Raw genomic sequence first — 24,692 nt, 5'->3', positions numbered from 1 at the left:
GGAGAAACGTAACCACTCTCAGATTAATAGAGGGAGCTATGGATGCAAAGACTGACCATGCATGATATCAAAATTATAGTATTAACCATGTCTGTGGCTATATAGTGTCTGTTTACAGTTGCTTTATTTACAAACATTGGAGTTAAAACAGTTGAACTAAGCTCATGAGGCATTTTATAAGTTATATTCTTCAAGAATCAATAGGTACATATCATTCATTAATAAGTCCAAAAATGGATGTAGCAACTGCTGATTGCCCCGTTAATACACTGTATGTGTTACACACAGATATCGAATGTGAAAATAATCTCTTTAACATTTGACTTGTTATTCTCAATAACAATATAATTTACAATGAATGGTTCAACTTCTACCATCTATCATTGTGTGTTGACACTGTGTCATTCACTGTTCAGGGAGCACCCAGCTAGCACATAACGTTCTGAGAACGATATGTTCCTTATAAGGCCATGGTACACTGACAATTTGGAGAGGCAATGTTTGCTGCAACTATTTTACATTGGAAATGAGCAACTTTTTACTTTCTGGGGAATCTTGATCAGCAGCGCCACCTAGTGAGCAATTTGTAGGAATCCTCCAATCAGAGCACAAATATTGGTCATGTGATCAGTCTGCTGTTCCAAAATATTTAGGAAAACATGGCAACCATTTTTCAGCTGAAGCGAGAAAAAATCTACTCCCATGTTGGAGTGAGATGTTGGCCATCTCTTATGTTTCTCACTACAACATTATATCATGATACGTTAATACATACATACTGTGTTCAGTTTGTCATGTTTAACTGACAAAAATATCCACGGTGGTGTGCATGTTAATCGATTAGCATGCTAACGGCAACCCATAATAAGTCAATGGGACAAACAGGCTAGTTGGTTAGCTAGCTAGCCATGCAGATTTAATTTTTCATTTTAAATTGTTTTTGTATGTTTAACTAGCTGGTTAGCTTACCATTTACACTTCCGTGCTTAGAATTGTCAAGTAATATGTTTTCTAAATCTAGTTATCCTTATGTCTGCATTGGCAGTAGGTTTGAGTGGATAACCAGGGCACAGGCAACACCTCTTTGTTGCTTGTTTGCTAGCTGATAAATTCCAGTTCAGATGTGGGCGTTAACAGCCAACAACAAGCTATAGGAGATGAGTAAATTAATGGGAAAATTTAGTTTGAAATTGATATATGCTGCTTCATATGAAATCTATTATTCATGCTCACTGCTCATCATTGCTCCAGTGTCTCATACCCCACTCTGTTGCCAGCAACATTGCTCTGCAATATTGCCTCAAAGAAATTGCCAGTGTATCATGGCCTTTAGAGCTTGGTGAGAGTGAATCTCATATGGTTATTTGCATAGAACCTTCCCACAACTTTTTGGGAATGGTACAGCATAGTTGCTTGGATTGGGAACATTCTCAGCACATTTACGGAACTTGACAAAAAAAAACGTTGTTTCTTGGTATTTCATTACATTAACAGAACGCTTCCTAAAGGTTCAAACATGGGCACATTTAATTTAAATGTTGGTAATGTTATAGGAATGTTCTCCAACTGGTTTGACACTGGGAATCATCTCAAATATTTCAGAGAACATTAATGAACAACGTTCTTCTGTGGGAATTTCAGTACTTCAGCATAACGTTTCCTACAGGTTCCCTCATGGTTCTGTTTAAAGTCATGTTTTCAAATTGCTCTGAGAACGCTAAGAAAAACTTTAGTAACGTTCAGAGAATGTTCTAAGAACGTTTAAAAACATACATTCCGTTATCAACATCAACAAAAGTAATTGGCCACACCTGATCTTAATGAGTGCTTGTTTTCTTTGTATTGGGGTCTGTTTTAATAGGCTAAATTAACAGCTTGCATAAAAAAATTGAATGCTAGCTCCATCCTGGTGGTGCAATGGACTAATTGCATAGATGGAGAACAGAAGATTAGTTTCCATGTGTCCTACCTGTGCTTGGAGTAATAAAACAAAGTTAACCCAAAATAAGGTAGCAGTATTATTAAAAGTCTTATTGAAACATTTAGTGAACGTTTTAAAGAAGTTAATCAAAAACCTAATTTCCATTCTCAGAGAGTTAATAAAACGTCCCAGGAAAATGTTCAAAGAACCTCCCTGCAACCTAAAAATAAACGTTCCCATAACAGGCTAAATGTTCCCTTATGTTCAATTTTACCGGTCACGAAACGCATGGCTTCATTCCCACAACCAATGTGAAACCAAATACATACGTTCCCGCTACCGCCAAGGAACCAAATGTGCTAGCTGGGCAGGTTTGTTTGACCCTCTCCACAGTGCTATTTACCATGCAGACCTTATCTAACTCACACCAAAATATAGTGGGAAAGGTAGAGAGGGAGGGAAGGAGAGAGGGAGGGAAGGAGAGGAGAGTGTATGTCGCTGACAGTCCTCACCCTGCGCAGACAGCTCCAGTGGCGACTCGAATTCGATGGAGTAAGGCCTCATCAGGTTCTTCAACTTCTGGAACAGCTGTTGGCCAAAGATAAGAACAGACACCAATTAATCCTCCAGCCTGGCTCTCCCTCCTCACCTCGAAAGGACCCAGCTCCAAGCTTTTAGGCTATGGCAAACTCCTCATTCAGAGAGAGAGAGAGAGAGAGAGAGAGAGAGAGAGAAGAGAGAGAGAGAGAGAGAGAGAGAGAGAGAGAGAGAGAGAGAGAGAGAGAGAGAGAGAGAGAGAGAGAGAGAGAGAGAGAGAGAGAGAGAGAGAGAGAGAGAGAGAGAGAGAGAGAGAGAGAGAGAGAGAGAGAGAGAGAGAGAGAGAGAGAGAGAGAGAGAGAGAGAGAGATGTGTGTGTAGAAGAAAACGTTTTAAAGGCACCCAGTGATTGCCGGTCGCTGTGCTTTGCTTCTTCTGTATAAACAACATGATGCTGTGCTCTGTGATGACACTCTGAGGAACACATTTCTTTCATACTCACCGCTGGAGACGTGCGCATGTGGAGAATCAAATAATTAACTCATCTGTAATTTAATGGGCTCTAGAAGCTCTGGCTGACAACTCTCATTCTGGGAGCCTTTGCTTTAGTGTTTTATTGAAGCTAGCTTGATTTCTCTTCATCGAGCACAACAGTCTCCACTCAGCAGCAAGCCCATCCTAGCTGTTTTTCTGATCTGCCAATCTGTCTCCCAGTAAATACACCCTGCCAATACACATAGAATGCTAATGTGCTGGGAGTATTGAGTCAAGGCCAAGAGGGAGAATTCTAAGAACCAGTTCCCAAGATCCTGAATTCTGAGGATCCGAGTACTTGAAGTGTAAATTATGATGTATCATCCAGTCAATATGCGATAAATGTAAGTGTGTTAACCCTCGCAAGGCTTCCGGCCAGGCGGCATCCCTAGCCGCGTCCTCAGAGTATGCACAGACCAGCTGGCTGGAGTGTTTACGGACATATTCAATCACTCCCTATCTCAGTCTGCTGTCCCCACTTGCTTCAAGATGTCCAACACTGTTCCTGTACCCAAGAAAGCAAAGGTAACTGAACTAAATGACTATCACTTCTGTTATCACAAAGTGCTTTGAGTGACTAGTCAAGGATCATATCACCTCTACCTTACCTGACACTCTAGATCCACTTAAATTTGCTTTCCGCCCCAATAGATCCACAGACGATGCAATCGCCATTACTCTGCACACTGCCCTATCCCATCTGGACAAGAGGAATACCTCTGTAAGAATGCTGTTTATTGACTACTGCTCAGCATTCAACACCATAGTACCCTCCAAACTCATCAATAAGCTTGAGACCCTGGGTCTGAACCCGCCCTGTGCAAGTGGGTCCTGGACTTCCTGATGGGCCCCCAGGTGGTGAAGGTAGGAAACAACATCTCCACTTCGCTGATCTGCAAACAATGGTGCGTGCTCAGCCCCTTCCTGTACTCCATGCTCACCCATGACTGTGTGGCCATTCACGCCTCCAACTCAATCATCAAGTTTTCAGATGACACAACAGTAGTAGGCCTCATTACCAACACTGACGAGACAGAGGAGGGAGATAAGTGGAGAGAGGAGGGAGAGAAGGAGAGAGAGAGGAGGGGGAGAAGTAGAGAGAGAGAGGAGGGAAAGATGTAGAGAGAGAGGAGGGAGAGAAGTAGGGAGATGAGTAGAGAGAGAAGAGGGAGAGAAAAGAAAAAGAGGGATTCTCTACCCTCTTCATTGAGAACTGTAGTGTACCTTCTCTCCATTGGGGTTTCCCAGGACGTAGCAGCCCATAATGTGGATGAGGTTGGGTTCAGGGTTCACTTTGCTCATAAACCGACTCAGCCTCCTCCAGAACCTGTTGTAGGAGGACGACATGGTTCAGTTACAACAATACTGCTACTGTAACAGTACTAACAGAGAGACAGGTACTGTATGTATACGTCCCAAATGACACCCTATTGAGCAGGGCCCTTAGGGTTCTGGTAAAAAAAAATTGTGCACTGTATATGGAAAAGGGTTCCACAATGTCAAAAGTTGTGCACTGTAAATGCAATAAGGTGCCATTTGGGATCCATCCAGGTACTGTATGAAGAGTTTGACCACTGTATGAAGAGTATGACCGCTGTATGAAGAGTATGACCGCTGTATGAAGAGTATGACCGCTGTATGAAGAGTATGACCGCTGTATGAAGAGTATGACCGCTGTGTGAAGAGTATGACCGCTGTGTGAAGAGTATGACCGCTGTGTGAAGAGTATGACCGCTGTATGAAGAGTATGACCGCTGTATGAAGAGTATGACTGCTGTATGAAGAGTATGACCGCTGTATGAAGAGTATGGCCGCTGTGTGAAGAGTATGACCGATGTGTGAAGCGTATGACCGCTGTATGAAGAGTATGACCGCTGTGTGAAGAGTATGACCGCTGTGTGAAGAGTATGACCGCTGTGTGAAGTGTATGACCGCTGCGTGAAGAGTATGACCGCTGCATGAAGAGTATGACCGCTGTATGAAGAGTATGACCGCTGTATGAAGAGTATGACCGCTGTATGAAGAGTATGACCGCTGTATGAAGAGTATGACCCCTGTATGAAGAGTATGACCGCTGTCTGAAGAGTATGACTGATGACACTAACTGGCTCATGTCCTCTTCTTTCTCCACCTTGGCGAATGTGGCCACTTTATTCTTCAACAGGTACAGATGCCCTGGACCTCCCTATAAAAAAAACACTGCTTTTCAAGTTCACAGTCAAGATTCAAACCAACACCACTACCTGGCAATCACGGGAAATGCAGTAGTCAAACAATTAGCCCCTCCACTCCAGCGTTTCAAATCGCTAATTGAATTGTTATCTATCTTCCCGCTGGGATTTACATTCAACCTAACAAGGGTTTTCTTTTGTCCTTTCAAAATCATTGTCATCTCTCTTTCTCCCCTATCTTTCTCTCGCTTTACTCTCCCCCTGTCTCACCTGACAGAAGATGAGCATCCTCCAGATTCTGCTGCCTCTCCTGTAGGCTGTTAGCTTCTTCTCAATCTCCTCTGTGGAGAGAGAGCAAGAGAGTGGGGTTAGAGACAGAGAAAGAGAGAGGGGTTAGAGAGAGAGAAAGAGAGAGGGGTTAGAGAGAGAGAAAGAGAGAGGGGTTGGAGAGAGGGACAGAGAGAGGGGTTGGAGAGAGGGATAGAGAGAGGGGTTGGAGAGAGGGATAGAGAGAGGGGTTGGAGAGAGAGACAGAGAGAGGGGTTAGAGAGAGAGACAGAGAGAGGGGTTAGAGAGAGAGACAGAGAGAGGGGTTAGACAGAGAGACAGAGAGAGGGGTTCGAGAGAGAGACAGAGAGAGGGGTTGGAGAGAGGGACAGAGAGAGGGACAGAGAGAGGGACAGAGAGAGGGACAGGGAGTACAGTTAAAACAGAATTTCTCCACACAAAAAGCCAGCAGTATGGAACACTGCATTATTCTTACAAACACGTAATGCGTCCCAAATGGAACACTAGTCCCTACATAGTTCACTACCTTTGAGCCCATAACAAAATTAGCGCACTACATAGGGAATAAGGTGCCATTTGGGACTAATAAATACAAAGTCACATAAAGGGCAGTTTACCTACCGAGGATATCATCAAACGTAGCATGTTCATGGTCCTGAAGATACAGAGACATGATATCCACTCAATATCCATTCACTGAATATTATGCATGATAATTGATTTATCATATGTGCATGCAGACATAGAGAACAAGTTGATGGTGTCAAGTGTGTGTGTTCGTGTGTGTGTGTTTGTGTGTGTCAAAGACCAAAGCATAGCAGTTGGCTAGCTACTGCTCTGTTCCAGCTGTTGTATTCACGTGTGTACTTGATCATAAATGCTTCCACTCACATAGAGGATAGGGATGATTGAGGGGTCATCCCTGCGGATGATGGTGGGAACGTACTCCGCCTTGGGGACTTTGGAGGAGATCAGCTGAGAGTGAGAGACGGAGAAAGAATAGAGAAGAAGAAGATGGAAGAGAAAGGAGGGTCACATTCACAAGTCTCTCTCTGTTGGGTTTTGTCTCTAAACCAATGCCTGCTGGGCCCTTAACATTCCTTATTCATACTAGTATGTCTGAGCAGCCAAGATGCATTATATCTGTGGCTCTTTACTGCCATTCAACGGGATTGGAGTCAATTCCACTTTATTTCAGTCAGTTAAGGATCTAAAAATAGCCCATTTATTTCTGTACGTTATTTTTTTTGTTTTGTTCACAAGCTTCATTTCCATTCATGTGTTGAAGAATCACAACAACCTTGCTATTCCAACTCAGTAAACATGTTCACATGCAGACGAGTCTCGGGAAATAACAACCCTATCAGACAGACAACCCTCCCACCCAATCACAAGTTTGGGTAGGCAGGGCTTACAAATTACAGGACAGAGGCGGACACAATGTGGTCCCAGATAACCACAACCAGTCAGTGGTGGTAAGCTTGTTAACGTCATGGCGCATGCAAACTACTCACTTGTGAAATACACTCATTGAAAATATCCTCTGCGAGCTCCATCTAGCTAGCTAGCGGAAATGTTTACAGCAGGACATGGGCAGATAGTGCTCTGGACGGATATCCGGCATGCGTACCAACTCTGCCCTTCCCTCTCTGCCAAACTGATGGAACATTGGTACATTGTTGAAGGCGACCGTGATCTGTCTAGAGACTACACCGGAATTTTGCAAACCCTAGTCCCTCACCATGATTTTGGGTGGGATGAAGTCATCTCCCTCACAGGCAAGTCTCTCCATCTCCCTCTCCTCCTCCCAGTCTAGCTCCTCACGCTCCCCCTCATCCAGGGTCCCACACGAGGCAGGCAGGTCCCCACCTGACCCCCCGACACAAAGAGCAGGCACACCATCAGAAAGAGAGAGAGAAAGAGAAAGAGAGAGGGAGAGAGGAGGGAGGTGATGGGAGAGAGATGGGACAAGGGGAGACAGGGAGTAAGAGAGTGGGGCGAGAGAGGAAGGGAAGAGCAAGAGAGACAGAGAGTGGGGCGGGAGAGGAAGGGAAGAGCAAGAGAGACAGAGACCTCTCTGTCCTCTCTGGGGAGGGAGGGAGGGAGGGAGAGTGGAAGGGAGGAAGAAAGAGTTTGAAGGGAGGGAGAGAGGATGGAAGGGAGGGAGAGAGAGTGGAAGGGAGGGAGAGAGAGTGGAAGGGAGGGAGAGAGGATGGAAGGGAGGGAGAGAGTGGAAGGGAAGGAGAGAGGATGGAAGAGGGAGAGAGAGTGGAAGGGAAGGAGAGAGGGAGAGAGTGGAAGGGGAGGAAGAGAGGATGGAAGGGAGGGGGAGAGAGTGGAAGGGAGGGAGAGAGGATGGAAGGGAGGGAGAGAGGATGGAAGGAGGGAGAGAGTGGAAGGGAGGGAGAGAGATGGAAGGGGAGGGAGAGAGAGTGGAAGGGAGGAAGAGAGGATGGAAGGAGGGAGAGATTGGAAGGGAGGAAGAGAGGATGGAAGGGAGAAGAGAGAGTTGAAGGGAGGGAGAGAGTGGAAGGGAGAAGAGGAGGATGGAAGGGAGGGAGAGAGTGAAGGAGGCGAGAGAGAGTGGAAGGGAGGGATAGAGAGTGGAAGGGAGAAGAAAGAGTTGAAGGGAGGGAGAGAGGATGGAAGGAGGGAGAGAGAGTGAAGGGAGGGAGAGAGAGTGGAAGGGAGGAGAGAGAGTGGAAGGGAGGAAGAAAGAGTTGAAGGGAGGGGGTAGAGAGGATGGAGGGAGGGAGAGAGAGAGTGGAAGGGAGGAGAGAGAGTGGAAGGGAGGAGAGAGGATGGAAGGGAGGAGAGAGTGGAAGGGAAGGAGAGAGGATGGAAGAGGGAGAGAGAGGTGGAAGGAGGGAGAGAGTGGAAGGGAGAAGCAGAGGATGGGAAGGGAGGGAGAAAGAGTGGAAGGGAGGGAGAGAGATGGAAGGGAGGGAGAGAGGATGGAAGGGAGGGAGAGAGTGGAAGGGAGGGAGAGAGGATGGAAGGGAGGGAGAGAGAGTGGAAGGGAGGAAGAGAGGATGGAAGGGAGGGAGAGAGTGGAAGGGAGGAAGAGAGGATGGAAGGGAGGAGGAGAGGATGGAAGGGAGGGAGAGAGTGGAAGGGAGGAAGAGAGGATGGAAGGGAGGAGGAGAGGATGGAAGGGAGGGAGAGAGTGGAAGGGAGGAAGAGAGGATGGAAGGGAGGGAGAGAGGATGGAAGGGAGGGAGAGAGAGTGGAAGGGAGGGAGAGAGGATGAAAGGGGGGGAGAGAGAGTGGAAGGGAGGGAGAGAGAGTGGAAGGGAGGGAGAGAGTGGAAGGGAAGGAGAGAGGATGGAAGGGAGGGAGAGAGAGTGGAAGGGAGTGAGAGAGTGGAAGGGAGGAAGAGAAATGTCAATAGAAAGTGACAGTGAGGCACAAAGAGAAACAGTCGTGAAGTGACAGAGAATAACAACCTTCCAGATGAATAGGTGCAAGAAGATGAGAAACAAAGGAACATCGTCTAGTCAAAAAGGAGAGAAGAAGATGAGAAACAAAGGAACATCGTCTAGTCAAAAAGGAGAGAAGAAGAGAAACAAAGGAACATCGTCTATTCAAAAAGGAGAGAAGAAGATGAGGAACAAAGGAACATCGTCTAGTCAAAAAGGAGAGAAGAAAATGAGGAACATCGTCTAGTCAAAAAGGAGAGAAGAAAATGAGAAACAAAGGAACATCGTCTAGTCAAAAAGGAGAGAAGAAGATGAGAAACAAAGGAACATCGTCTAGTCAAAAAGGAGAGAAGAAGATGAGAAACAAAGGAACATCGTCTAGTCAAAAAGGAGAGAAGAAAATGAGGAACAAAGGAACATCGTCTAGTCAAAAAGGAGAGAAGATGAGAAACAAAGGAACATCATCTAGTCAAAAAGGAGAGAAGAAGATGAATGAGTAGGTAAAAAGGAGAATGGGAAAGGTGACAGGGTAGAGACACTGATTGTGTCAACCATTATGAGGAAAAATATTGGACTGTCAGAGAAGGAGAGAAATACATGACACAAATAGACAATTCAAATGCCATCAACACTAACCTCTATCAGCAGACTATCAGACACACCGTGGCACAAAGTAGATGGAAAAACAGAAAACAAACACACAAACATTCAACAACTACAGAGAAAAACACATGCCGACACACACATATACAGTACACACACACACTCCCAGACCTGAGCTTCACACACACATATACAGTACACACACACACTCCCAGACCTGAGCTTCACACACTCCCAGACCTGAGCTTGACACACTCCCAGACCTGAGCTTCACACATACATATACAATACACACACACTCCCAGACCTGAGCTTCACACATACATATACAATACACACACACACTCCCAGACCTGAGCTTGACACACTCCCAGACCTGAGCTTGACACACTCCCAGATCATTTGAGACAAATACTCACAGAGAAAGCAAGAGAGCATCACAAACTTGGAGACAGACCCACGGTCAGAGGAAGACAGACAGTGTCAGAATCGACAGCAGACACAGCTGATTAGCGTGTGTGTGTTTTGTGTGTGTGTGTTGTGTGTGCGTGTTGTGTGTGTGTGTGTGTTGTGCGTGTTGTGTCAATGTGTGTATTTTATCATAAATGCTTTTCAATGCTTAATGCTTCAGCATCAGGGTTGGGGTCAATTCCACTTTAATTCCAGTCAGTTCAGGTGTTAAACCAAATTCCAATTCAAAACGTTCCTCAATGAAAAGCATGGAAGAGAACTGGAATAGGAATGAACTGGAATTGACCACCACAAACTCTGTTTAGCGTACTTTAGCATGTATGAGTGTGTTTTTCTGTGCCCAGTTTGTGAGTGTCTGAGTGAGTGTGTATAGTAACATGTGTGACTGTATTGACTCACTGTCTCTGGGGTCATGTGGAGAGTCATTCTTGACAGGGGTGGGGTCACTCCAGGAGCGGTTGAAACTCATCGCTCTACGCTCGGCAAATGCTAGTGCAGGTGGGGAGAGAGAGTCACACACCCACGCACCGCACACACATCCTGAACACACACACCCTGAACACACACACCCTGAACACCCAACCCAACAGCCACCGCACATGGGCGGTTGTAGTCACACACAAGCAAGCACACATACACACAGATTGGGGCGGCAGCGTAGCCTAGTGGTTAGAGCGTTGGACTTGAAGGTTGCAAGTTCAAACCCCCGAGCTGACAAGGTACAAATCTGTCGTTCTGCCCCTGAACAGGCAGTTAACCCACTGTTCCTAGGCCGTCATTGAAAATAAGAATTTGTTCTTAACTGACTTGCCTAGTTAAATAAAGGTAAAAAATAAAAATAAAAATAGACACACGTATACACAAGTGCGCGCACAGACACACACACACACACACAGACACACACACACTCCTCTCCAGAGGACACACTGGGTGGGTGAGTTTTGGCTCGGTGCAACATGACCAGCCTCACAAATGAGAGACTGGGGAGATCTCCCATTCGTTAGCTTAACGTCTCACATATCCAGACCACCTACGCCTCAACACCAGCATAAACACACACACACACGTAGGTTTGTCAAACGTGTGCCAACACACACTCACCGGTGCACAACGACATGCCACACACCGATACACACATCACACACAAGGCCATGCATAATCCCCGGCATGCATGAACACAAAGTCAACAAAACACAAAACCACTGATGGAGGGCGGACATGTTGGGAGAACACACAGCACACAGTAACACTGTGACTCACTCTGTGCCTTCATCCTCCTGCTGCCCACCATTCTGAGATGCTTCCGGAAGTTCCTGTGGGCAGATTGGGCATGAGGAGAAAAACAAGAGGAGACAGTCAAAATCACTTAGAGGAAGAAGTGAATTAATAAGGGAAAGAGAGTGGCTGTGTCCGAAATGGCACTCTAAATAGTGCACTACTTTTGACACACACAGGAACACAACACTATGGAAAGCAGTGCACTAAATAGGGAATAGGCTGCCATAATAAGATTTTAAAAAGTGACGGAGACATGAAAATAAATGTAATTGAAGATTTTCGATTGAATTGCTTCATCATTTAATCAGTCAGGTGAGTGCTTTGAGTAAAGATTCAACTGCTACTGCATACCCTCTAGTATCTGTCACCTGCTGTCAGCTGCTGCTACTGCATACCCTCTAGTATCTGTCACCAGCTGTCAGCTGCTGCTACTGTATACCCTCTAGTATCTGTCACCTGCTGTCAGCTGCTGCTACTGTATACCCTCTAGTATCTGTCACCTGCTGTCAGCTGCTGCTACTGCATACCCTCTAGTATCTGTCACCTGCTGTCAGCTGCTGCTACTGTATACCCTCTAGTATCTGTCACCTGCTGTCAGCTGCTGCTACTGTATACCCTCTAGTATCTGTCACCTGCTGTCAGCTGCTGCTACTGTATACCCTCTAGTATCTGTCACCTGCTGTCAGCTGCTGCTACTGTATACCCTCTAGTATCTGTCACCAGCTGTTAGCTGCTGCTACTGTATACCCTCTAGTATCTGTCACCAGCTGTCAGCTGCTGCTACTGTATACCCTCTAGTATCTGTCACCAGCTGTCAGCTGCTGCTACTGTATACCCTCTAGTATCTGTCACCAGCTGTCAGCTGCTGCTACTGTATACCCTCTAGTATCTGTCACCTGCTGTCAGCTGCTGCTACTGTATACCCTCTAGTATCTGTCACCTGCTGTCAGCTGCTGCTACTGTATACCCTCTAGTATCTGTCACCAGCTGTCAGCTGCTGCTACTGTATACCCTCTAGTATCTGTCACCAGCTGTCAGCTGCTGCTACTGTATACCCTCTAGTATCTGTCACCAGCTGTCAGCTGCTGCTACTGTATACCCTCTAGTATCTGTCACCAGCTGTCAGCTGCTGCTACTGTATACCCTCTAGTATCTGTCACCAGCTGTCAGCTGCTGCTACTGTATACCCTCTAGTATCTGTCACCAGCTGTCAGCTGCTGCTAATGTATACCCTCTAGTATCTGTCACCAGCTGCTGCTACTGTATACCCTCTAGTATCTGTCACCTGCTGTCAGCTGACGTAGACATGTTTCAACCTGTTTCCTTTAGTAGCCTAGATCCCAAAACAGACCATACAGAGACGCCTTCTTCATTGATAAAAGTGTTCCGGCTTTAAGGCTTCCCCTTTAAGGGACATTTCACGAATGGTTCGCTTGTCGTTCCCTATTAATTCCATTCTGTATAATTGCTATTTTCGAAGAGATAAACACCTGATCTCTCTGGCCAACTCCCCCCCCCCCTCATACAATATGTCACATCTCTCCAACACGCCATGCGATTGCTCTCCGCGGCTACAACATGTCTGTTGGTGAAAGGGTCAAAAATAGCCACTGCGTGTCGGTGGATGCATGCGAGATGAGGAGGCCGGAGTGAGAGAGAGAAAGGGAGAAAGAAGCGAGGGAGAAAGAACGAGTCCTTGTGTTTTACCCCCCCCAGGAACATTGTTCACCAACAATGAATGATAATCCAATCGTCACCTCATTTCACTCACAGAGTCAAACAAAACTCAGTCGGACTAGCTTTATATTGTGATTAAAACACTCCTTTCTCAAACATTCCCTAACCCTAAAGCAGAGCAGGCCTCGTCACTATCTTCACGTGTTGGATGGCGGGAATGTGAGCTGATAGAATGAAGTGGAACAAAGTCTAGCTATCCTCTTTTTCCCCGCATGCCTACAGACTAGAGACACGCAGCAGGTTCCCCTAATGAGTGGATGAAAGAGAAGGAGAGACCCCCCCTCTACACACTCAGACATCTATCTATCTATCTATCTATCTATCTATGCTGCTCACGCGTTAAGGGCCGCTCTGATGCTCCTCTGGCGGTATGTCCCCTTTTTCTCCCTCCTCTCTCCCTCTGTACGCTGCTCCAATGCACCTCTCGTCCTCTCTTTTCCCCATCTCTTTCTCCCTACCTCACTATCCCTCTGCCTCCCTACCTCCTCCAGCTCTGGCTACCTCTCCTTCTCTCCCTCTCTCTTTATACCTCTCTATGTCCAGACAGAGGGGAGGGTGGTCTGTTGCTCCTCCATGAACCAGTTGAGGCTTCGTGCCACAGTAAACTTCTACTGCAGCAGCCTGGCATTGTGGGAAAACATCTGTCCATTCGTCTGCCCAGCTGAATCTGCCTAACCTTACGTAGCAGGCGTAAAAGAAAATGCCTGAGTGGAGTTCCCACATCCGGTTTCAGAGGAAAAGGAATTAGTTGTATCCCTGGAAATCGGATGCATCCAGGTGTTGGCCACTCCGCTAAGCCTCTGCCAGTAATGGGTTCACTCCCAAAGTCAGCTGCCCAGGAGTTAGCTTTAGCCTTGTTAGCATCGCTAACTATCTAACTAGGCCCCATATGCAGTTGCTCATGGGTTTTTAGCCTTGTTACTGCTGAGGTAGCCAGGGTAATGGGTTCACTACCAATGTCACCTGACGTGTCTCTAGGAGTTAGCTTTAGCTTCATTAAGCATAGCAACGTATGCCTCATATACACTCAGTGGCCAGTTTATTGGGTACTCCCATCCAGTACCAGTTCAGACCCCCCTTTGCCTCCAGAACAGCCTGAATTCTTCACGGCAAGGAACCATTGCCTAATTGGTATCAAGGGACCTAACGTGTGCCAGGAAAACATTCCCCACACAATAACACCACCACCAGCCTGTACCGTTGACACCAGGCAGGATGGGGCCATGGACTCATGCTGCTTACTCCAAATCCTGACTCTGCCATCAGCATGATGCAACAGAAACCGGGATTCGTAGGACCAGGCAATGTTTTTTCACTCTTCAATTGTCCAGTGTTGGTGATCCGCGTGCCCACTGGAGCAGCTTCTTCTTGTTTTTAGCTGATAGGGTTGGAAACTGGTGTGGTCGTCTGACCAGGACTGACGAGTTGTGCGTTACAAAATGTCGTTATGCTCACCACCATTGTACTGCGCCGTTATTGGGCTGTTTGTGACCTGCCTGTTAGCTTGCACGATTCTTGCCATTTTCCTTCTAACCTCTCATCAACCAGCTGTTTTCGCCCACAGGACTGCCGCTGACTGGATGTTTTTTGTTTGTCGCACCATTCTTGGTAAACAATGGACTCTATCGTGCATGAAAAGCCCAGGAGGGCAGTCGTTTCTGAGATACTGGAACCGGAGTGTCTGACACCGACGATCATACCGCGCTCAAAGTTGCTGAGGTCACTCGTTTTGCCCATTCTCACGTTCAATCGAGCAGTAACTGAATGCCTCAATGCCTGTCTGCCTGCTTTATATAGCAAGCCACGGTCACGTGACTAATTGTCTGTCGCAGATTTTTTTTTGTTGTGAACGGATTAAACCTACTGAACTGGTCACCATTTTAGCGCTGCACTAGCTAGACTCCTTACCGTTGTACAACCTTACATATGGCTGACTTACCACACGGAATCCCATTTCCACTGCAGCAGTGAGAGGATAGTGCAGATGTATGGCATTGTGTTACACACACCATCTACCTCTGTGGCACAGCGCAACACACTCCGAGTGGGCTTTTCTCTCTCACTTGGTAGTAACGTCATTTCAATCTGCTTGTGCCCCATGCTATTTTTACCCCCCCCCCCCCCGGGAGTCTATATCTATCCTATGGATAATGGATGGGGGAGTCAGAGAGTACAGGAGCACAGCAGCACACACTGACCAGCCAGGAACACAGTAGGTACCTCTGGATGACTTCAGCCGAATCCAGCTCCCTCTCTCTCCTCTTTCTCTGCACAAATCCCCGGAAAGCCCCGCTGGGACGTGGCACAGAATGAAAAGATGATAGGGGGAATGCTGGCTTATCACGAGGAGAGTGAGAGAGCGCTGGGGGAGAGGGGGGGTATTTCTAGGGAAGGGTTTAGCTATAGTACGGGGTTTAGTCAGCTCTGGGGGGGGGGGGGGGTATAGCTGTAATGGCTAGATTTGCATCATCGGGATTTGGGTTGCTGGCTCTTTGTTTGAGTTAGTTAAGAAGGTTAGCGTTAGAAGTAAGGGCCAGCTGGGGTTTAGCTGGAGAGTTGACCATGTGGGTTAGCCAGAGGTGAGGGAGAGAGAACAGTACTGCAGTAGGACCAGTCTACAGTTTACAGCCGGTCTGGGTTATTAGCTGTAGGTATGTGCCATGATTCCCCCAGTGGTGTAATGTACTTAATAAGTAAAAACACTTTAAAGTACTCCTTAAGTCATTTTTTGAGGTACCTTTAATTTACTTTAATATTTATAGTTTTGAACATTTGTACTTTTACTCCACTACATTCCTATAGAAAATGTGAACTTTTTACTCCATGCATTTCGAATGCTCAGGCAGGACAGCACTATGGTCCGATACCCGTACCTATCAATATAACGCTTGGTCATCCCTTCAGCCTCTGATCTGGCGGACTCATTAAACACAAATACAGCGTTTGTAAATGATGTCTGATTGCAGGAGTGTGCCCCTGTCTGTCCAAAAAGAAAAAAGGAACAAGAAAATGGTGCAGTGTAGTTTTCTTAATATAAGGAATTTGATGCATAGAATTTACTTTTACTTGTTGTTACTTTACTCAAGTATGACGGAGTACTTTTCCCACTGTACTTAAAGGGCAACTCCACCACTTTCAACCAAATTTTCATTATCTCCAGTATAATACCGCTATCTACATACATGTATGTGAAAATGGCGCATTTGGACAAAATCTAAAGTTGAAGAGTTTTGATGATTTTCAAACACTATGAGCTCCGCGGTGATGTGGGGAGCAAGAAAATACCCTCCCTCTGCCTAGAAACCCATTGCAAGTTTTGTAAATCACAAATTCAAAACTTTTAATCCTATCCTGTGTCATGAGTTTGCCCTCTTTGTGTACAGCAAGCCCCATCCCCCTCTCCCTGTCTGCTACACCCAGGCTGCTGTGGTCAGAGAGAGGTCGTAAATTCCTGGAGGAGATTATCTCATGGCCACAGTATAGAGAGAGAGTAGAGATTTCATAGAAGAGAACAAAGGAATTTCTTCCACCTCACAGAACTTGAGGTCCGAACAACATTTATGTTCCGGAGAAGGTATAAAAGATCGGTGAAGAATCCAGCTACGAACTGGTCCGTTTGGTACAATTTTGTGAAACTCATGGGAGACAATACGGCCACATTATCATAACGCTGTTTATATAATAGCCGCAGTAATGAGGCTTACATCTAATTGTTGTATAAAATGAATGAGTGAGGATGGAACTGTTTGTGAAATTGTGTAATGTGATTTTGGACTGTTTAACGAAGGAAACTCCAATTCCCTAAAAAGTTTCACTAAGTCCTTGGCACGCCCCCAGGGGCACAGCCAGGACCGGGCGTCATGGGAATGCCCCCAGGGGCACAGCCAGGACCGGGCGTCATGGGAATGCCCCCAGGGGCACAGCCAGGACCGGGCGTCATGGGAACGCCCCCAGGGGCACAGCCAGAACCGGGCGTCATGGGAACGCACCCAGGGGCACAGCCAGGACAGGGCATCATGGGAACGCCACCAGGGGCACAGCCAGGAACGGGCGTCATGGGAACGCCCCCAGGGGCACAGCCAGGACCGGGCGTCATGGGAACGCCCCCAGGGGCACAGCCAGGACCGGGCGTCATTCGGTATCATTGAACGCGAAGAGCGACAACTGCCGAAACATCTATCCATAACGACATGAATGAATGTCACTCTGAACTATCCTTTCTAACCACGACAGAGAGGGCGGACAAACTCTCCAACAGAAACAAACTTTTCAACAGAGACTCCGACGACACACTGAGCGTAAATATATATATTGATTGCAATTGTTCCCGAATGAGTGAGCGTTCATGTGTAAAGGATTAGCATTTCAATTGTTATTATTATCAACTGTGTGTTGTCTTATCTCAGTCAACCCCCACTTCCCTTTTGTACACCAAGCCGCGATGGCGGTTTATCCCACTAGGGAAACTCTGTTATCATTTCCTTGTAACTATCAACTGTTTGTTTATGCATTTCTGTGAATTACTTAGTTAGTAAATAAATGATTTTAAGACAATTGATGTATGGATGACTCATAGTGAAGACTGGGTTCGTGCAGGTAACCAACAATTTACAACGTTTGAAATTAGACTAACGTGAGGTAAAGAAGAATTCATTAATCAGAAGACTATTGATCAGATATGAAAATATCTCAAAAGTTATATTAGGAAAATTATAACTTTGTAATCTGAATATTTTCCTTGGTGCCCCGACTTCCTAGTTAATTACAGTTACATGATTAATCAGTTTAATCGCGTAATAATAATTACAGAGAGTCATTTGATAAAGATTCATCTTCAGTTTAATGATGCCAAAGACACCTGTCATTTAAAAAGGTAGTGGTAATATTGAATTAAGTAAAGAAACTTGCAGGTGGCTAAACTTACCCTGTCCCACAGATCAACTAACTCCTGTCCCACAGATCAACTAACTCCTGTCCCACAGATCAACTAACTCCTGTCCCACAGATCAACTAACTCCTGTCCCACAGATCAACTAACTCCTGTCCCACAGATCAACTAACTCCTGTCCCACAGATCAACTAACTCCTGTCCCACAGATCAACTAACTCCTGTCCCACAGATCAACTAACTCCTGTCCCACAGATCAACTAACTCCTGTCCCACAGCTCAACCTACCCTGTCCCACAGATCAACTAACTCCTGTCCCACAGATCAACCTACCCTGTCCCACAGATCAACTAACTCCTGTCCCACAGATCAACTAACTCCTGTCCCACAGCTCAACCTACCCTGTCCCACAGCTCAACTAACTCCTGTCCCACAGATCAACTAACTCCTGTCCCACAGCTCAACCTACCCTGTCCCACAGATCAACTAACTCCTGTCCCACAGATCAACTAACTCCTGTCCCACAGCTCAACCTACCCTGTCCCACAGATCAACTAACTCCTGTCCCACAGCTCAACCTACCCTGTCCCACAGCTCAACTAACTCCTGTCCCACAGATCAACTAACTCCTGTCCCACAGCTCAACCTACCCTGTCCCACAGCTCAACTAACTCCTGTCCCACAGATCAACTAACTCCTGTCCCACAGCTCAACCTACCCTGTCTCACAGCTCAACTAACTCCTGTCCCACAGCTCAACTAACTCCTGTCCCACAGCTCAACCTACCCTGTCCCACAGCTCAACTAACTCCTGTCCCACAGCTCAACCTACCCTGTCCCACAGATCAACTAACTCCTGTCCCACAGATCAACTAACTCCTGTCCCACAGCTCAACCTACCCTGTCCCACAGCTCAACTAACTCCTGTCCCACAGCTCAACTAACTCCTGTCCCACAGCTCAACTAACTCCTGTCCCACAGCTCAACTAACTCCTGTCCCACAGCTCAACCTACCCTGTCCCACAGATCAACTAACTCCTGTCCCACAGCTCAACTAACTCATGTCCCACAGCTCAACCTACCCTGTCCCACAGCTCAACTAACTCCTGTCCCACAGATCAACTAACTCCTGTCCCACAGCTCAACCTACCCTGTCCCACAGATCAACTAACTCCTGTCCCACAGATCAACTAACCCTGTCCCACAGCTCAACTAACTCCTGTCCCACAGATCAACTAACTCCTGTCCCACAGCTCAACTACCCTGTCCCACAGCTCAACTAACTCCTGTCCCACAGCTCAACTAACTCCTGTCCCACAGCTCAACCTACCCTGTCCCACAGATCAACTAACTCCTGTCCCACAGCTCAACTAACTCATGTCCCACAGCTCAACCTACCCTGTCCCACAGCTCAACTAACTCCTGTCCCACAGATCAACTAACTCCTGTCCCACAGCTCAACCTACCCTGTCCCACAGATCAACTAACTGCTGTCCCACAGATCAACTAACCCTGTCCCACAGCTCAACTAACTCCTGTCCCACAGATCAACTAACTCCTGTCCCACAGCTCAACCTACCCTGTCCCACAGCTCAACTAACTCCTGTCCCACAGCTCAACTAACTCCTGTCCCACAGCTCAACCTACCCTGTCCCACAGATCAACTAACTCCTGTCCCACAGCTCAACTAACCCTGTCCCACAGCTCAACTAACTCCTGTCCCACAGCTCAACTAACTCCTGTCCCACAGCTCAACTAACTCCTGTCCCACAGCTCAACTAACTCCTGTCCCACAGCTCAACTTACCCTGTCCCACAGATCAACTAACTCCTGTCCCACAGCTCAACTTACCCTGTCCCACAGATCAACTAACTCCTGTCCCACAGCTCAACTAACCCTGTTCCACAGCTCAACCACCCTGTCCCACAGCTCAACCTACCCTGTCCCACAGCTCAACCTACCCTGTCCCACAGCTCAACCTACCCTGTCCCACAGCTCAACGTACCATGTCCCACAGCTCAACCTACCCTGTCCCACAGCTCAACTACCCTGTCCCACAGCTCAACTTACCCCTGTCACACAGCTCAACGTACCCTGTCCCACAGCTCAACGTACCCTGTCCCACAGTCCAACTTACCCCTGTCCCACAGCTCAACGTACCCTGTCCCACAGCTCAACGTACCCTGTCCCACAGCTCAACTCACCCCTGTCCCACAGCTCAACGCACCCTGTCCCACAGCTCAACGTACCCTGTCCCACAGCTCAACTTACCCCATACCCAGGGTAAGATGTGCTAAGAGACAACTTACCCCATACCCAGGGTAAGATGTGCTAAGAGACAACTTACCCCATACCCAGGGTAAGATGTGCTAAGAGACAACTTAACCCATACCCAGGGTAAGATGTGCTAAGAGACAACTTACCCCATACCCAGGGTAAGATGTGCTAAGAGACAACTTACCCCATACCCAGGGTAAGATGTGCTAAGAGACAACTTACCCCATACCCAGGGTAAGATGTGCTAAGAGACAACTTAACCCATACCCAGGGTAAGATAGGCTAAGAGACAACTTAACCCATACCCAGGGTAAGATGTGCTAAGAGACAACTTACCCCATACCCAGGGTAAGATGTGCTAAGAGACAACTTACCCCATACCCAGGGTAAGATGTGCTAAGAGACAACTTACCCGATACCCAGGGTAAGATGTGCTAAGAGACAACTTACCCCATACCCAGGGTAAGATGTGCTAAGAGACAACTTACCCCATACCCAGGGTAAGATGTGCTAAGAGACAACTTACCCCATACCCAGGGTAAGATGTGCTAAGAGACAACTTACCCCATACCCAGGGTAAGATGTGCTAAGAGACAACTTACCCCATACCCAGGGTAAGATGTGCTAAGAGACAACTTAACCCATACCCAGGGTAAGATGTGCTAAGAGACAACTTACCCCATACCCAGGGTAAGATGTGCTAAGAGACAACTTACCCCATACCCAAGGTAAGATGTGCTAAGAGACAACTTACCCCATACCCAGGGTAAGATGTGCTAAGAGACAACTTAACCCATACCCAGGGTAAGATGTGCTAAGAGACAACTTAACCCATACCCAGGGTAAGATGTGCTAAGAGACAACTTACCCCATACCCAGGGTAAGATGTGCTAAGAGACAACTTACCCCATACCCAGGGTAAGATGTGCTAAGAGACAACTTACCCCATACCCAGGGTAAGATGTGCTAAGAGACAACTTACCCCATACCCAGGGTAAGATGTGCTAAGAGACAACTTACCCCATACCCAGGGTAAGATGTGCTAAGAGACAACTTACCCCATACCCAGGGTAAGATGTGCTAAGAGACAACTTAACCCATACCCAGGGTAAGATGTGCTAAGAGACAACTTAACCCATACCCAGGGTAAGATGTGCTAAGAGACAACTTACCCCATACCCAGGGTAAGATGTGCTAAGAGACAACTTACCCCATACCCAGGGTAAGATGTGCTAAGAGACAACTTACCCCATACCCAGGGTAAGATGTGCTAAGAGACAACTTACCCCATACCCAGGGTAAGATGTGCTAAGAGACAACTTACCCCATACCCAGGGTAAGATGTGCTAAGAGACAACTTAACCCATACCCAGGGTAAGATGTGCTAAGAGACAACTTACCCCATACCCAGGGTAAGATGTGCTAAGAGACAACTTACCCCATACCCAGGGTAAGATGTGCTAAGAGACAACTTACCCCATACCCAGGGTAAGATGTGCTAAGAGACAACTTACCCCATACCCAGGGTAAGATGTGCTAAGAGACAACTTACCCCATACCCAGGGTAAGATGTGCTAAGAGACAACTTACCCCATACCCAGGGTAAGATGTGCTAAGAGACAACTTAACCCATACCCAGGGTAAGATGTGCTAAGAGACAACTTACCCCATACCCAGGGTAAGATGTGCTAAGAGACAACTTACCCCATACCCAGGGTAAGATGTGCTAAGAGACAACTTACCCCATACCCAGGGTAAGATGTGCTAAGAGACAACTTACCCCATACCCAGGGTAAGATGTGCTAAGAGACAACTTACCCCATACCCAGGGTAAGATGTGCTAAGAGACAACTTACCCCATACCCAGGGTAAGATGTGCTAAGAGACAACTTAACCCATACCCAGGGTAAGATGTGCTAAGAGACAACTTACCCCATACCCAGGGTAAGATGTGCTAAGAGACAACTTAACCCATACCCAGGGTAAGATGTGCTAAGAGACAACTTACCCCATACCCAGGGTAAGATGTGCTAAGAGACAAGCTATGTTTGAATAATATAATACTATATTTCCCTTGACGGAGTGATGCTGAATGTAAAAAATGGCTCAACCTTCCTCCCCGCAGTTTCCTCTGTAACTTCAAACACTCATCCCAAGGAAGGGTTAAGGGTCAGTGGGTTAAGGGTCATGGAGTTAGGGGACACAGGGTTAAGGAGCTGGGGAGGAAAGCTAGATTCAACAGGTCGAAGATACTCACGATATCCTGCAGCGGGTCAGAGAAAGGAGTGCATGAAAAATAAAGAAAATGAACGATATCAACATCCTTTAGGTAATGGCCATTACAACACGTGTGTATTAAAGAAGAGAGGTCAGTGAGGTCGGAGAGGGGGAGGGGTAGGAGATAGGGAGAGAGACAGCGGGGGGGGGGGGGGGGGTAGAAAGGGGTAAAGTGTGGACGTTGAGTCCCCGTAGAGGCAGGTATTCAGGGGTTAGCAGCAGTAGCACCTGCACAAGCACCAGACCCTAAGGTTGTGTGTGATTGTGTGCGTGCCTGTGCGTGCCTATGCATGTGTGTGTGTACGTGAAAGCAGATGTGTAGAAAGCAGGACCACTGGAGGAGCTTCTGTGTGTTGAGCACGTTCAGCCCACAGACCCTGACACCCTTTTAATGGCTTTATGGGGTCACAACGTCACACAGCACAGGCCTGACTGTGAATGTGTCTATGAGAGAGAGGCATACTGTGTGTGTGTGTGTGTGTGTGTGTGTGTGTGTGTGTGTGTGTGTGTGTGTGTGTGTGTGTGTGTGTGTGTGTGTGTGTGTGTGTGTGTGTGTGTGTGTGTGTGTGTGTGTGTGTGTGTGTGAGAGCATTAGGACTGGGTACTCACGCCTGCATGGTGGTAGTAGCAGTCTGAAAGCTAAACATATTGTCTTTTGGGTACCAGTTGTTGTCCTCTGTGGAGAGATATAATGAATGGAAGTTACAGTAGCAGCCAGCCAGCCACATAGAGTTTGTATGTTTGTAAAGCAACAATAGGAAACCTTAAAGGACACAGCACCAGTCCACTCCACAGAGGGAGAGAGGGAGACACACAGGGAGAGACAGCAGAGGAGAGACGGAGAGACGAAGAGTCAGAAATACAGACCACGTCACAATCCAAATAACATCGACCCCCCCCCCACAACCCCACTTTGATTTCAGCGCCTCTCCCTCTCTGTCTCCCCCGTCTCACCTCTCTCCAGCCCAGTCATCCGGTCCACACTGCACATCCTCTCTAGGCGCCTGTGTTGCTTGCCTGCCTCGCGGGAGCTCTCTAGATCCAGGGAGCCCTGGCTACGGGACGGGGCCCCACTAGAGTCCAAGACCACATTGAGGCTGCAGTCCTCCCGTGAGTCCCCCTTGCCCCCCTCGCCCCAGCTGCGGATGTTTTGCGCGCTGACCGAGCTCGACAGAGGCTGCTGGGATAGATGGTGGTGGCTGCCATGGTGGCCATGGTGGGAGGCTCCCCCACCGGAAACATTCAGAGTGTGATGGTTGCTGCCACTGCCGCCGGCCACGGGGTTGCCGTGACGATGGCTCCCGTCATCGCGGTGAGTGTTGCTGCGGTGACCGTGACGGAGGTGGTGCTGGGTGGGTGAGGAGGAGGAGGTGGAGGAGGGGGAGGTGGAGGGCTGGACCAGGGGCGACGCCCCCTTCAGCAGCTCCAGCTCCAGGCTCTCCTTGCTGCCCCGGTTGCTACCCAGCATACCGTGCTCTCCGGTGATGGTGTAGACGCGGGCGGGCTGCAGGGCGCACTCCACACACTTCTGCTGGTCCTCCTCAGCCGAGAAGCTGCGCTCCAGAGACAGGCGGGTCTTGGTGGTGGTGATGGAGGCGGGCGGGGGCTGGAGGTGGTCCAGCGGATGCTTCACCAGGCTGGACTCAGGGGAGGCCGGAGAGCCCCTGTGGGGGTATGGATAGTTGTTGTTGTGGTGACGGACACCGCCAGGGGAGTCTGGGCCCACAAACGTGTCAGACAGGAGATGGGCTGCAGGTTAAAGAAGAAGGAGAGAGAGAAATAGAAACAGACAGCAGAAGACGAGAGAGAATAGCGGAACATGATCATCCATTTGCCATCATTGGTTCACATATACATTATGTCAACGGCATGCGGAAGGAGGATGAAATATTACAAAAGAAAACAGAAAGATGGAGGGAGAAGAAGAGGTGGCAGGGAGAGAGAGACTCTGACCTGAGCCGTTTCGGTTCTCAGGGTGTGTGTGGGACAGGTACTCTCCAAACGCTCGCGCTGCTCTGTAGAGACACGCACATGACACACACTGACGTTAACACGAGTGACAGCAAGAGGGACTGAGAAAAAGAGAAAAGGAGAGAAAGAACAAAAGTAAAGTAGGGAGAACGAGGAGAACGAGGAGAGAGAAAGAGAGAGAGAGAGAGAGAGAGAGAGAGAGAGAGAGAGAGCGCGCCAAGGAGAGAGAGAGAGCGCCAAGGAGAGAGAGAGAGAAAATGAGAGGAGGAGACAGGGAAAATGATGGTTGGTAAAATAACTTAATTTCTAATCATATGACCT

General features: G+C 47.6%; 1 protein-coding gene across 6 annotated transcripts in view; it reads right to left on the bottom strand.

The window, feature by feature from the left end:
- The window catches only part of LOC109874423 (NMDA receptor synaptonuclear signaling and neuronal migration factor), a 46,676-nt gene that overhangs the window by 4,006 nt on the left and 17,978 nt on the right, over positions 1-24,692 (bottom strand). For 2 of the 6 annotated variants that reach the window (XM_020466316.2, XM_020466315.2), the window contains exons 2-14: positions 24,354-24,415; positions 23,355-24,149; positions 23,010-23,076; positions 22,381-22,386; positions 11,205-11,257; positions 10,344-10,433; positions 7,193-7,320; positions 6,343-6,426; positions 6,073-6,106; positions 5,434-5,504; positions 5,098-5,177; positions 4,217-4,319; positions 2,434-2,509 (exon numbers count right to left, since the gene is read on the bottom strand). In XM_020466316.2, coding sequence (XP_020321905.1) covers positions 2,434-2,509; positions 4,217-4,319; positions 5,098-5,177; positions 5,434-5,504; positions 6,073-6,106; positions 6,343-6,426; positions 7,193-7,320; positions 10,344-10,433; positions 11,205-11,257; positions 22,381-22,386; positions 23,010-23,076; positions 23,355-24,149; positions 24,354-24,415 — 1,649 coding nt within the window. The remainder of the gene's footprint in view (positions 1-2,433; positions 2,510-4,216; positions 4,320-5,097; positions 5,178-5,433; positions 5,505-6,072; positions 6,107-6,342; positions 6,427-7,192; positions 7,321-10,343; positions 10,434-11,204; positions 11,258-22,380; positions 22,387-23,009; positions 23,077-23,354; positions 24,150-24,353; positions 24,416-24,692) is intronic. The other 4 variants (XM_020466319.2, XM_020466318.2, XM_020466317.2 and 1 more) reach the window with 3 other exon arrangements.

Source organism: Oncorhynchus kisutch, linkage group LG29 (genome assembly GCF_002021735.2).
Source record: "Oncorhynchus kisutch isolate 150728-3 linkage group LG29, Okis_V2, whole genome shotgun sequence".
Lineage (NCBI taxonomy): Eukaryota > Metazoa > Chordata > Actinopteri > Salmoniformes > Salmonidae > Oncorhynchus > Oncorhynchus kisutch.
The sequence above is the reverse complement of the archived record's forward strand: the minus strand, read 5'-3'. Positions and strand labels throughout refer to the sequence as shown.